The sequence below is a fragment of the Lepidochelys olivacea genome, assembly GCF_965140295.1.
Source record: "Lepidochelys olivacea isolate rLepOli2 genome assembly, chromosome: 2".
NCBI lineage: Eukaryota > Metazoa > Chordata > Testudines > Cheloniidae > Lepidochelys > Lepidochelys olivacea.
Genome location: NC_140412.1, coordinates 74,770,841 through 74,786,042, shown reverse-complemented (window position 1 = coordinate 74,786,042; position 15,202 = coordinate 74,770,841). Strand labels below are relative to the sequence as shown.

The 15,202-nt window shown below is 41.7% G+C and overlaps 1 protein-coding gene across 1 annotated transcript in view; it reads right to left on the bottom strand.

Moving 5' to 3' along the window:
* The window catches only part of PRKDC (protein kinase, DNA-activated, catalytic subunit), a 153,011-nt gene that overhangs the window by 7,099 nt on the left and 130,710 nt on the right, over positions 1–15,202 (bottom strand). Inside the window, exons 73-80 of the mRNA XM_084620823.1 lie at positions 14,385–14,545; positions 10,966–11,177; positions 9,415–9,502; positions 8,589–8,732; positions 6,197–6,398; positions 5,515–5,582; positions 4,880–5,100; positions 4,268–4,360 (exon numbers count right to left, since the gene is read on the bottom strand). Coding sequence (XP_084476949.1) covers positions 4,268–4,360; positions 4,880–5,100; positions 5,515–5,582; positions 6,197–6,398; positions 8,589–8,732; positions 9,415–9,502; positions 10,966–11,177; positions 14,385–14,545 — 1,189 coding nt within the window. The remainder of the gene's footprint in view (positions 1–4,267; positions 4,361–4,879; positions 5,101–5,514; positions 5,583–6,196; positions 6,399–8,588; positions 8,733–9,414; positions 9,503–10,965; positions 11,178–14,384; positions 14,546–15,202) is intronic.

Genomic DNA, 15,202 nt, shown 5'->3' with positions numbered 1-15,202 from the left:
TTGCTCCTGCAGTTTTTTTTTTTTTTCTTCCTGTAAGATCAGGTGTAATGTTGCTGTGCGCTGTTAAACAGCTGTGTTCCACCAAAGGCCTGAATGCTTTTTAGTAGAGGGTGAAGTGAGATGTACACAACGTCCCTTCTTTTCCTAGGATACAGAGGATATTCTGAGGTTAATTAATGGTTTGGGGTCTTTGTTATTCTCAGATGGAATATTCTAGTAAAGTATTAGTATCCAGACTGATCTCAACAATGTCTTTAGTTCTCTTATCGTGAGTCTTTGCCAGTCTATATATTTCTCTCTCACCCTCCTTCATTTCAAAGTCATTAAAAGATGGAAGTGGAAATACGTTAATCAATGAGAACCAGATTAAGGAACAGTGAAGAAATTACTTTGCAAGGCTCATGAATGAAAAGAATCCAAAGTAACTAAGCCATATATAAAACCAACCCAGGGCCTGGTGGCATCAGTCCTAGAAGGAAGTTGCAGAAGTATTGAGGAACATGAAAAAGAAAGATCTCAGCCCCAACCGCATACCAGCAGAAGTATGGAAGCCCCTGGGGCAAGTAGACATGAACATATTGACACAACTGTTTAATTTCATCATGAGGACTGAAGCTGCTTGATGCCTGGAGAAAGAGCACACTAGTACCAATATTTAAGAGAAAGAGAGACATAAAAGACCGTGGCAACTATGACAGCGTTAAACTTATGATGCACACAATGAAGATATGGGGAAAAGTTAGGATAAGAGACTATGAAGAGAAGTGAAGGTCAGTGACTATCAGGCTGGAGTCATGCCAGGCAAGTCAACAATGGATGCTACTTTTGCATTAAGACTGCCTGTGGAAAAATATAGAGAAAAGAGAAAAACTCTGCAGATGGTATTCATCGATCTTGAGAAGGCTTAAGACAATGTTCTGAGAGAAGTCAGCTCTCAGATCTGTATGAGATTGAAACGGATACCCGAAGACTACATCAGACTTGTCCAGGATGTGTACAAGGGTGCTGTTACCAATTAAAAGGCCCTGTGGAGAAACTGAACAGATTCTAGTAAAGTTGGAATACATCAATGCTCAGCCCCTTTTTGTTCATGTTGGTGCTTGATGGACTTACAGAAAACATTCAGAGTGGCTTCCTGGTGCATGCTTTGTGCAGATGATGTAGTGTTCATGGGAGAGAGCAAAAAAGATTGAGAGAGATAGAATTGTGTGTACTTAAAAGAAATGGCATGAAAAAAAATCAGCAGAAATATGGCCTGTACATTTGAAGTATATTTGCAGGAAGGCAATGAGTCTAAGTATGGTGGGGGGAAGGGGGAACCACTACCAAAGGTACAGAAGTTCAAGTATTTAGATTCAATAGTACAGGATGAAGGTAAACTCAATGACAAACTTACAAGCAACACTGGAAAGGGATGGACTAAATGGAGAGAAGTGAGCAGAATGATCTGTAATAGGAAAACGCCTATCAAATTGAAAAATAACTGAAGATTTGTAAGATGGTAATTAGGACTGCCCTTTTGTATGGCTCCAAACACTGGGCACTGAGGAAGAGACAGGAGCAGATCTGGAATATAGTAGAAAAGCAACTGTTAAGATGGATGCTTGAAGTTGCAAGGATGGACCATGTTTGGAATGAATGAAGTAGGGGAAGTGTGAAGGTAGTACCAATTATAGAATAGCTGAGGAAATCCAAGCTTGTATGGTTTGGGTGTGTGAAAAGATGATCAGAAGAATATATAGGAAACTCAGTGTTAAATTTAGAAATCGAGGGTAAGAGAAGGGTTGGAAGACCCAAAAGTAGTTGAATGGATGTCATACAAGAGGATTTGATTAGCTGTGGAGTTTCCAAGCAACTGTTTCAAGACAAACTGGAATGGAAAAGCCAGACTCGAAGAGCTGACACATACAGATGGGACTAAGGGTAGAAGAAGAAGATTAGTATCCAGGCTGCCTGGTGTCTCTGCTTTGCAGAACGCAAAGCAAAGAAATTCCAAATCCTTGTATAATTATTTTAGGTTTTTTTCCCGCTCCCTTAAACTGAAGTTTAGCCAGTGGGAATTCTCATCAGTATTTCCTTTGGGAATGCTGCTGTTCCCTCAGCCAAGTATGGAAATAATTAATAAACTGTATTTACAACAATAGGTTTATGTTTTAAATTATAAAACAGTTTTCACAAAGACACAAACATACATTTCTATGTACTTACCCTACATATTAGAATTCTCTTTTTTTTTCTGCACATCATGGTCCCTCCTCCTCAACTTTCCCACCACCCAGAATGGGATCTACATGACCCCTTTCTCACTCAAGGTACAAGCCCATCGCAAAGCAATGAGCTAGGTGCTATTATGTTGGATCATATTAAAGAAGTTCTGTATTAAAATCACAAATGAGTTTGATTCCCCAGAGTTTAAATTCCAGGGTATTACTAATTAAGAGGTCTCTTGGTTTTTGGTACTGTTTCTCTCCCTCTATGTGTGAAACTTGCAAGCTGCTAACTGTGTTAGTACATTCTAAGACAGAGTCTGCTCTCAAAGCAATTCGCACAGAGAGAGACTCAAAGCAATACTCTAACAACAGAAACAGCACCCAGAGACTCCCCACCCTTTTGTTGTATTAACAATTGTGATTAAAATAGAGATAGAGGATGTATGTGGATGGATGCTTGGTGTGGATAATAACTGAATGATCAGGGAGGTGCCAGCCTAAGAATCCAGTGTCCATCGGCTGAAGAAGGCGTCAAGTGGAAATAACCAGAGGACCCCACCCGGAGGGCAGACTGGAATCCACCCAACAGCCTCAAGAATGGGAGAACCAAAGAACAAGATAACATCTTGGAGCCGTCAGGAATGTGCTATCTGCTGATTGATTCAGCAACAGCATGATGAAGCAATTCCCATAGACTGGCATAGGAAGAAATTCCTATAAAAATAGACTCTAAAAAGTGAGAACTTTGGGGTCTGATTCTGCAAACCAACTTCCAGGAGCATCAGATGAGCATCTGACAAGGCCCTGCTCCCTCCTCATGTCCAGGCCACCTGGCCAGTGACTTGGCATGAGCAACTCTAAGGCTGGTAACTATGATAACAACCTTGCAGAACCTGTGTGTGTGTGTGTGTGTGTGTATGTTTGTATGAATGAATGAATGTGAGAATAAATTTGAGATTGAATGGAATGTTATAGCTATAACTAACTAACTGCTTACTATGATTCTTTCTGTATTCACAATAAATGTGGTATTTTACCTTTTTCCCTTTAATAAGATCCTGCTGGTTTTTATTTTATTGGTACAACAGTAATGCAGAGACTTTGTAGGCAAATACAGTAGTTCTCACATGCTCAGTGATTACTCCACCACCCACTTGGAAAATGGAGAAAGAATCTTTTCACAGCTCTCATTTCTATTGAAAAAGTGCCAAATGATTGTTAACTTGGTTTTGTACAAACAGAACACAGGCAGAAAGGAGCACAGTTAAATGTCTCAATTGAAGGACACAACCAGTAATGCAACTGATGTGTCAACCTGGATGTGAGCCTTGGTGTTGGACTTGATTCCACACCCTGGCTCAAAAACAAGAGAGCTTGCAAATGAATCATGCCAATATTTAGACAAATCTAAACAAAACTGTGTAATGGGAACAAAGCAGGTTAGTGAAAGTTATTTCTAAAGCCTCACAAAGATAATCAAGATTGAAAAATTAGAATTTATCTGATCCTACAAACATTCATTCCTTTGAAAACCAACAGCCAGGAGACCGAAAACCAGAATTTCTAAAATCCACTCTTCATGCAAAGGCAACATTTCTTTTAAACTCTGATAGACTTTTTGTATTTCATGTGGTTACAGGCAATATCCTCAATTACTGACTCATTGCTGAACACACAGTTTTCTAAGTAGCTCTCTCTCCTTCCTGACTTAAGTTCACTTCCTGCTTGTTCAAAGCAAGAGATCAAAATCCTTCACTTGTAAAATCATAATCTGTTGATAAGGAAATAGTGATGGTAATATCATAGATGATTACAAACTCCATGTTTACACAAGTTGGGTGGAAGATATGGATGACAGGTTCAGTGGTGCTCATTAAATAGCTGCCAATTACTAATTTGGGTCAGGAAGTACTAAAGAGACTTCTGGCTTACCAATAACTTTTTTATTTATTTATTTTACACCATTAAATCTAGGTTCTGTTCTGACAAACAGAATGTCAGAAAGAGCCCAGTAAATAGTTATTTCTATTCACGTGGACAGTTAAAACCAGCATCACCTGTGATAGTAATCTTTTTCCTCTTCGGACATGCTTTCCATAAGGAAATTCTTTAAGGTACAGGTATTTTCCAACCACTCAATCAGCCCTAATCTGTAACAAAAGAAATCATGGGTGGGAACAAAACCCCAGAGTTTAACTGAAGAAGAGGAGCAATATAAACAGAAAGCAGCATGGTCCACTTGACAGGTCACAAGGCTATAGGTTTTGTTCCTGACTCTGGTAAAGATCATGGTCTTGGGCAAGCCTAAAATTTCCTTGTGCCTCAGTTTCCTTATCCTTAAAACAGGATAATAGGATTTAACCAACGCTGGGATGTGCTGAGAGGTCTAAACGCAGGAAGTTTTATATAAACTGCTAAGTTATAATTATAAACCCAAATATATTCAGAAAAATAATTGCCAGACACAGCACTTTCAACAAAGATCTAAAAATATCATGTAAATGGTCTAAAAAAAATTTCATATCATATAAAAATTCCCAAAGCCAAGTGCCAAAAATTTTTGCACCAGCATTTGACACAAAGAAATCCCACCTCCCAGCACAAAAAAGCTATGCGACTTTTGAGGTGAGGACTTTTATCCCTGAATGACAAGACCACGAAGTCCCTACCTGGTTGTCATGGGTATGACTTTGTAAGTTTTTATCTGCATGTTCCTTTGGCTGCATGCAGCATCTTGGGAAAGGATAATATTCATGACATCAAAGAGCTGCTCAATGCGCTGGTCCTGCCGGAGATCTTCACCACCTTTGACAAGAAAGGGGTGTTCCCGCTCATCACTGCCTCGGATGTTTATACGTTTTGGTTTCCTGATAGACGCCATTACTTTGATCTTGGAGGGAGGGAAAAAAGCAAAACATGTTTGGCACAGGTGAGAGGATGCAATGCTGTAGCATCAGGACTATCACTTAAACTCCTGGGCCTCTTACATTCCTGTGTACTGTGATCGTGTTGTTGTTCTTGCACCACTAGACTGCTTAATTTTTTGCTAATTCAGAAAAATGTAGATAAATCCATTGCCTCTGTAGAAAATATCCCATTATCCATATGGAACACACTGCAAACTAATATCAGTGTGTATTTAATGATGATGTTATAATGGCCATCTAATTAATAAGATTAATCTTTTGTGTACTGTTAGATATCTGCTCATGCACTGCTTCCCTCCCCACAAAAAACACAATACTGAGCCATGTTTTTACATTAGAAGCCAAAAGGGATATTATCTTTAAAGTTGTTAGCATACCCGTTCATCAAATCCAGAGATTTTTGCATGGTATTCTGGCAATGGTTTACCTTTACCATCATACTGACCTGAAGAAAAAATAAAACAAAGAGGCATACAGTCTTCATTTAAATATTAAAATATTTAAAAATTAAATGTTAGTTAATGATGGCATGCATATTCAGCCTAATATTGCATCTTATTAAACTAGCAGAAAACTAAAATTTTAAAAGTGTATATTTAAACATACACAGTATTTCATCTGGTCATTCAGTGACATGTATTATTTTTTCACCTATGCCATTAGATTTTGGAACTCTTATTGCTTTCAGAGGGCAGAGCTTTTTCAAACTAGAATGCAAATCCATTAGATCTTAGTTTAAAACCTGCTGGGATCAAGGGGTTAGAAGCAACATAAAAGTTCAATGATATTTTTTTAAAAGCAAAGACATTTTAAAATACCACAGCAGTAAATATAGCTAAATCTAGTCTTAAGAAGAGGAGAATCCTGGTAGTTTGAGACAGGAAAGATCCCTCTGATTACCAAGTGCATTCGCCTGCAATGGCAGGATACAGGGCCACAGAGAGGACGCACTAGGTATCAAACTGAGAGGGCTCTTGTTCTTAGCTAAAGATGACTGGAACTTAAGGGTAACTACTATTCTTGTAAGAGTTCACTGTCCGTATTGAAATGGTAGCATACCAGGGATCTCCAGTTCGTTCCTCATGAATTCAGCTTTGAAGTCACTCATCCAAGGTGAGCATTCTTTCAGATTTCCAGGTTCTTTCTGGTCTTTCATTTTTGAAAGGAGAGAGAGTGCAATTCTACTGAAGTCATCAGCCTTCATATCTAACAGCGTTGAGCCGCCTTTTCCAAAATGATTGTTAAAATCCTCCCCAAAGGTCTGAAGTTGAAATTAATTTACAATAAAGGAATTAAAGTTCACTTCATACATAGCAAGATCACACTGTGCCTCAGAGGCACAACACTGCATTTTTAGAGAATCAGTTTCATTTTAGTGGGAATTTATTTTTGGAATCCCTGGACATAGTAATTAATTATTAAGACAAGTCCTCTGTAACTTAAATTTATCATTTTATTTGTCTATAAAGCATTATGAACATCTATCACCCTGTAGTAATAAAGAAATAAAATGAGCCGTCAAGGGCATTGCATTCTGATTCCCATGGAGACTGTGAAACGAGGATTAGCACAAAAAATTCCCACTATGGAGGATCTGAGTAATATTCTAAGGAGGCTCAGACAACTGTTAGAGTATTTTTTCTATCATTTATGTTTTAGTTTAAAGTTTTTTTTTTACTTCAAGTCTACTTTTCTTTCTTGTTTGGTTACTAGATTCATAGATTCTAAGGCCAGAAGAGACCACTGTGGTCATCCAGTCTGACCTCCTGTATAGCACAAGCCATAGAACTTCCTTAAAATAATTCCCAGAGCAGATCTTGTAGAAAAACATCCAACCTTGATTTAAAAATGGTCAGTGATAGAGAATCCACCACAATCCTGGGTAAATTATTCCAGTGATTAATTACTCTTACTGTTAAAAATGTACACTTATTTCCCATCTAAACGTCTAGCTTCAACTTCCAGCCATTGGAACGTATTATATCTTTCTCTGCTAGACTGAAGAGCCCATTATTAAATATTTGTTCCTCATTGCAATCAAGTCACCCTTTAACCTTCTCTTTGTTAAGCTAAATAGATTGAACTCCCTGAGTGTATCGATACAACATCCTTCTTGAATTGTGGGCACCACAACTGGACACAGTATTCCAGCAGCGGTCACACCAGTGCCGAATACAGAGGTAATAACCTCTCTGCTCCTACTTGAGATTTCCGCTTATGTATCACAGGATTGCATTAGCTCTTTTGGCCACAATCACACAGAGCGCTCAAGTTCAGATGATTATCCACCTCCCCACCCCACCCCACTCCAAATCTTATTTCAGAGTCAGAGTCCCCCATCCTGTAAGTATGGCCTACATTCTTTGTTCCCAGATGTATACACTTACATTTAGCCATATTAAATGCTTTTTGGTTTTTTGGCACCCTGTTAACTAAGTGATCTAGATCGCTCTGAATTGATGACCTGTCCTCTTCATTATTTACCACTCTCCCAGTTTTTGTTTCATCTGCAAACTTTATCAAGTGATGGTTTCATATTTTCTTCCAGGTCATTTAGATGTGTCTATCACTCACAGTGCTGCACTGAATAGGAGATACTATATGAGGAGTGGCCCATTTAAAGAGCTGAACACAGATATTTTTATTGCATCACAGTCATTTGGCAAAAGTAGGCAGGGCTGCACAAAAGTAAAACAAGTTCCACTGAAGACAAGATCAATGTAATATGTATGTTGTGCTGTGCATTAAAAAGCCTCCTTTCTTTTGTGTGTTCTTGAAATATATCAGAATATTTTTAGTTTTGATGAAAATTAATTAAGCTAGAGAGGACTTGACCTAATAATTAATTGCAATGTCCAGAGATTCCAAACCCAAATCCACTAATCCCCATTAGAATGAAACTGCTTCTCTAAAAAGGCAGTGCTGGAAATCATCAGCATGTTTAACATTAAAAAAAGCACACACACACACTCACTCTTCCTTCTCCATTTCTTTGTCACTAACTGCTCAGATATTTCAGGATTCTCGGCACAGCCACAGCCATCAACAAGACCCCAAATGAACTGTCCATCTGGTGCCTCTAAATCATTACGATAGGAATAAGAGGCCAGAGTACCACACAAGTACATAGGCAGAAAGCTTTGGGTAAGGACAGAGGCAAATGCACTGGCATGGAAGCAGAGGGGAATGACTAAACAAGTGTAAACTAATGCCTCAGGTGGGAACATTCTACATGGCAGAGCAGTCAGGAAGCGTCAGCTGAACGGTAACAAAACTAAAGCACCACAGTTATTGATTAATAAGTATTAAAGGCCCAGTCGTAACTCAGTCATTCATACGAATGAGGGCTGCAGGATTGGGCGAGGACCTCCTATCTGATTGATACTGTCCTTTTTAACTTTCCAGTATACCCTTCTCATCCCATTACACACCAACAGCATTTCATACATACCTGAATAAATCTCCTTCTGAACAACCCAAGACCTGGAGCCTGTAATTCTCCTAAGTTTCTGTACATTCGTTCATACATTTCCTTAAGGTTATTTTTATTTCTCTGAGTTTTTCCCAACTCATTTTTGACATCCTCAACCCAATCCTGTGAATACAGAGAGAAGGGGCTGAGGACTGAAGAAAATAATTTACACACACTCTCTTTTGTAACCCAGTCAGATGGTATTAGGTCTACCGATTATGTGACTTAGAATTTAAAAGTCTGCTATAATCATTTTGGAGCAAGCTGAAAACTACAGGAGTGCTATGTAAAATGCTGTTTCTTATACTTTGTTTATTATAGTAGTGCCAGGAGGCCAACGGAGTGCAGAGCCCCATTGTGCTAGCCACTGTACAAAGACAGAATAAGACAGTCCCTAACCTAAAGAGTGTAAACTCTAAATATACAAGACAGACATAAGTAGGGTTAAGGAGTATATCATACAAGCAGAAGAAACAATGCAATGATTGCAAACATCATGCTAGTTCTACCACATCTTCTGCTTTTGTTTTGTTATTTAAATCCTTTCAGTGAGGTTATATTAGGAGGGGATTAGCTAGGTGAAGTGCTAAAGGGAAGGAGCAAGAAGGGTTAGAGTTAGTGAGGAAGGGGCTAACATCAGATCAGAACAGGGATAGGAATGTTCAGAGTAAAAATTGCAGAAAGCACTATGATGACATCATCTGTGGCCATCAATCCCTGCAACAGTTCTCCAGCATCAGTCTGGCTGGCTCCTCTCTGCATTATCTCTCTCGAAGGCCAGATGGCTGAGGGGTTCCTACTGTACCTTAAAGAGCATCACTGGATTAGAAAGCTGTTCCAGGGCATGAACAAAATCTTGAATCACTCCTCCTCTGTCTAATTTACTCTTTATCCTGTGAAAGAACAGACCATCAGAATTGGGCAACAAAAGCTGTCCTCGGCATATTCTTGTCCGGTCTTCACACAAATACTTTCTATGTGTAAAACCTGAACAAATATAATTCTATGGGGTTCAGGGACAAGAGGGACTCGAGGATGGGAATTCTCCCTCTCTCTCAGGCTGCAGAGGAACAGCAGCGGAACCACTTACTGGCCTCTAATACAGCACTTAAATCTGTCCGTCTCTCTCTCTCTGCAACCTGTTATTTTTTGGTATTTGCTAAGAGTGTGCTGTGAAAATAGCAACATTTTGAACTGGCAGCTCTCCGGTGGGTACAGCAATCAGCATTAACAAGACTGTATACATCCAGCACATGCCAGTGAAGCTGCGTGTGGGTTATTTATTCTGAGTAGCACAAGAAGTGTGGACCTTTGCCTTCTTGTCTCAAACTAAGATATGATGCAAAAATCATGAGAAAAGACAAAGGGACACATACAATAATAGTAATTTTACAAGGGCTGTGTGATAACCCATATGAGAAAGTTAGGCATTACATGCTATTGTAGTCAACTAAAACAGCTCTTGCCCCACTAACAGATGGTGGTGAAAAGCAACGCTAGGGAGACCAAAAAGAAAAGGAGTACTTGTGGCACCTTAGAGACTAACCAATTTATTTGAGCATAAGCTTTCGTGAGCTACAGCTCACTTCATCGGATGCATACTGTGGAAAGTGTAGAAGATCTTTTTATACACACAAAGCATGAAAAGATACCTCCCCCAACCCCACTCTCCTGATGGCTGAGGACCCTAGAATAAGGGAGCAGTGTGTTTTATGCAATAAGAGCAGCCTTCCAAAAGGAAAGCCTGGGCACTCACCTCACTGCTCTTTTTGATGTACAAGGATAGCTTATTTAATTAGTTAAATTATTTTTTAATTAACAAGTGTCTTTGCTCATTTTGTTATATTTGAAAGATTAAAAATGTCAGGGCCTCACTTTCCTCTCTTTGCTAAAGGATCTTAGAAAACATTAGCAGATATGAATAGTGATGTAATTGGAGAGTGAGTTGTGGATTTCCCTCAACCCTAGCAGAGCAGAGCAGACAAGGAAGGATCTTCACTCTATGATTTTGCACCTGATACGTCATACTTCAAAAGAGCAGGAAAAGGCAAACATTTTTCTTTTATGTTTTGTAGTTCATTTTTATACGGCTGTGGGAGGCTAAGCATGAGCAAGGATTGTGGGTGCTCAGCACCTCTAAAAATAATCTAGCCACTTACTTAAGTTCCTAAATATGGATGGAGGTGCCTAATTTTAGGCACCCACATTAGAAAAGTTGGCCTAAGTACCCGTTTTTCTATGCCTTCGAACCAAGCACAGTAGATACCAAAATCTAGCTACCATTTTCTATGCTTTTCACAGACTATCACTTCCTATTAAAATCTTATAGATTTGTAAGCAACATTTCAAACACCACCTTGCTACAAACTCCTTGTTCTTGTGGCCAGTTGCAGTGTCTTTGAAGGAATAATTTTCACTGCTGATCAGGAAAGGATAGACAATTGCCTGTGGGTAGTTATTCGCAATCTCTTCTACAGTATGCTGCACAGCTATGGCTTCCTCTTTGTCAAGCACTGCCATCAACTGGCTAATCCAACCAATGAACTGCCAGCAGGGAACTGATGAAATCTGCAAAACACAGACAGTGTTTTCACCTTCTATATATCTTGAAAAATCCGGACTATAAACAAAAGCAAACAAAACTACTCTGCGTTCCAAGTCAGCAGGCAGAAACACGTGGAAAAAATAGACAACGTTAATTAGATTGCACAGAATGTCCCCTGCCGAAGCAATCATTTTCAGTTCTTGATAGGTTTCCATCTGCAAACATTTATGTCTCATTGGCTGAGCCAAGTGAGGCCCTACACTCAATTTGATGGCATTTCTGTGTCTGGTTGGATGTAACAACATTTGCATGATGCATCTGATCAATTCCAAACTTTCAAGCAACGTTCTAGGCATCAATGGACAGAACCCTATTGATTTTGCGGAAACCTAGAAAACGAGGAGAAAATGGGGGACACAGAGCTCCTGGCACCTGGTTAGCCCAAAATCAGTAGGGTTCAACACAGCAGCTTTAACCAGGTCTGTGTTTGATGGCAGCCATTAACACCTTCCAGCATCACAACATACCCCGTCTTAGCTCTACCCTTTGCCTCAATGGAATTTGAAATGTTGACACCCTAAATGACTTAACCAAAGAGAAAAGAAATAATGAAGGACTCCTGATGAGCAATTATTGTTTTTGTGGCATCTATTAGCTAGGACAGACTTCACCCATAATGTTCTAATGGGGAATTCATTACTGTCACAGTTCTTAGGGTGTGTCTATGTCAAGTGGCTACAGCAGCACACCTATGGTGCTGCAGTTGTGCCGCAATAGCCACTGTAGTGTAGATGCTTCCTACGTAGACGGAAGGGTATCTTCTGTCAGTGTAGTTAATCCATGAGAGGTGGTTGCTAGGTCAATGGAAGAATTTTTCCATCAGCATGCTTGAGTCTATAGTAGGGTTAGGTTGAGCTAACTATGTTGCACAAGGTGCAAAATTTTTCATAGCCTTAAGCGATGCAGCTAGGTTGACCTAAGTTTTAGGTGTAGACCAGGTCGTAGTCTTCCTGTCTTGGCTTCCACAGATACATTCTCAGCTCAGTGGGGCAGCCAAGCTGCGATTCTGTTCCCATGATGCCTTCTCAGTATGTCCCTATATCAATGCACTGCCCCCCCAATCTGTAACCACTAGCATATAAATTCAGTTAAAAAAGCGGTTTTGAAACAAGCCTGTGCTAACAATGCAGAAACTATACCGGCATAGCTATGCCAGCATAAACCTATAATGCAGACACAGCCTGCACCGATGGAAGAGGTTTTTCCCAGTGGGGTAGGAGCACCACCTTCCTGAAAAAAGTTTAGTTCTGTCAATGGAAACATTCTTCCATCAAACACAGCTGCGTCTACTCTGTGGGGGTAGGTCAGCACAGCTATGTACACCAGGGGTGTGTGAGAGAACTTTTCAGTGTAGACCAAGACTAAGACAGGAGCAGTCACAAGGAGGGGGGGGGAGGGGGGAGATGTCACACAGTGGCCTGGCATGGAGGAAAAGGGTTACAAGGAGTCCTTGAAAGAGGGGATGGGAAGCTTGTGTGGGAAAATGAAGGGATGCAAGGAGACCCTGATGTGTGCAAAGCACTTGGCTGACAGAAATAAAAAGTGTGCAGCCCTCTAGTCCAGTGATTCTCAACCTATTTATCATTGTGGTCCACATTTGTGGCCCTCAAAGTGTTAGCTGGGCTGCAGCTTGAGAACCACAGTGCCCCCCACCTAACTCCCTCACACACAAACCCCTAAGCTCAGCACCCTCCGCCCAGAGACCCCTCCACAGAGTGGGGCCAGGAGCGGAGAGCTGGGTGTGGGGGCAGGGACCCCGACCTGCGACCTTGCTGTGCGGGACAGGGTGGGTAGCCAGGACCCGGACCCTACACCCCACTGTGCAGGGCCAGGTGCTAGCCAGCTGCCTGGACCCAGCTATAGGGGGCCATGCAGAAGCCAGGACCCCGACCCCAGAGCCTGCCAGGACCCTGTTGTGCAGGGCCAGGCAGCAGCCAGCTGCCCGGCTGGAGTGCCTGGAGCAGGGCAGCTGGGAGCCCGTGGCCTTTAGCACACACCTGAGCTGGGCCGCAGCTGTGTGCTAATTGGGCTGCATGCAGCCCGCAGGTTGAGAACGGCTGAAACAAACGGTCTAGAAATGGCCATAGGGGATGGGCAGGCAATCGCAGCCTGAAGCATGCTCATCCCTGCCGGAGGCGACACAAAGAAGTGGCTAGTGGGGAGGGACATGCCCCCCCGTTTCTCTGGGCAGACACCCAGAAGCAAGGAGGCAGCAGTTGCCCGGCAACAGCACTCTCAGTCATCCCCTTCGCTTCCCCCATCCCATTCCCTCCCCTTTCCTCTCCCAACTCCACCCCCTTTCTTCCCCACACTGTCCCCTGCCCCATTCCCCCATCCCCATCTCTTCCCCCATCCTGTATCATCCCTCTTCTTTCCCTACTGCCTCTTCCCCCCCCCCACCCCCAAGGCAATCACCACCTGTCCAGAAATGGGACACAGCACATATAGAAGATGACAGTGATGGGCACTATGACGCAGGAGGCAGCGTCCTGGAGCTGCCTGCCAGCCTCAGCTGAGGAGAGGGCCAGAGGGAGCCTCTTCCCACCCTGACAGCTAAGCAGAGCTGCGAAGAAATCGGGGGAGCGGGGAGGGGCAATGTCTGCTCAAGCTACACCCACAGCTGACACGGATTCCCGTGGTCTCTAGATTTTTAGCACCTGGTCACCAGTGTTAACCAATACCTGACAGTGTGTTCCTGCAGCGTGGGGAGACAGAGACAGGAGGGAGCAGAAGCAGCAGGCTGCCGGCTGAGCTCCTTCCAAGCCATAGGGGACTGCTTGGCCTTTCCTGCTGGCAGGATTGCTCCAGCAGGGCTGTGAGAGCAGGCTCCCCCTCACCCAGCTCTGGCCCCAGCCCCTGCCTGACCGGAGCAGCAAACTTAATTATTTTTAGCACACAGCTGCGGTACTGGGCCGCAACTGTATGCTAATTGGGCCGTAGGTGGCCCACGGGCCATGTGTTGAGAACCACTGCTCAAGTCTTATTTCTTCATTAACCAACTCAGCAACTGACTCAGCAAAAAGTGCAATGCAACAAGTTCCAAACATCCCATTAAACTAACATACAGATTTACACAATAATCCAAAATTCAATTTGAAGTAAAGGGATTCCGTTCAATAAATATTTGGTTCACAATCAACTCTGCTGTCCCAGGAATGGAAGTAACTAACCTCTCGTGCCATTAGGCTCAGTGTCTCTGCTGGATACCTTTCTATTATTTGCAGCAGCCTAGGAAACTTTAGCCTAGCATCTCTGGAATTCAGCTTTAAAGCTTTTATCATTTTCTCCACTACAATGGCTGGGAATGTCTGCAGATCCAGAGCACTGACATCTGCCAAGAAACATTAAACAAAAATTATCAGAAACACCGTCTTTTTTTCCATCCCTTTGATCGTCTAAAACATCATCTTTACTTTTAATTGTATTATCTACCTTCTTGGTGCTCTGTATGGAATTTTAACTTTTTTTGTTTTTTACTTTATTCTGTTTCCCATATGAAGACTTTTTTGAACTGCACACACCACTAGTCTGTGTATTCTTGGACTGTAAGCATTAGCTTTTATCAGGAGGCTGCATCATCACTAGTATCTTGCCCATGTTATACACAGCATTGTCATGGTCTGGGAATGAACAAGAGGAGCATCTGCTGGATAGGATGCATATCCCACCAGTAAGATGGAGACCTCGTGACTCACTAATGGTGAAGCCAGAAGCAGCTGTCAGAAAGAATAAAAAGGATGTAAACAACATCCAAGTTGAGGACAATCTGTTTACATTTAAATTCAAGTCATATAACTTTCTGGGATTTCAGGAGCAGAGTGAAGCCTGATGTATTTTAGGTAAATCCTCCACAACAGGAGTTACTCCCTTGGTATTAAAGACCACCGGTTATAAATTCTTCCATGTACAAGAATATTTTCTTTTTAAATGGCCTACCTCAAGCCCCTGCATTTGACTGCTCTCTATTGGCACTCTCCCATCTGAAATT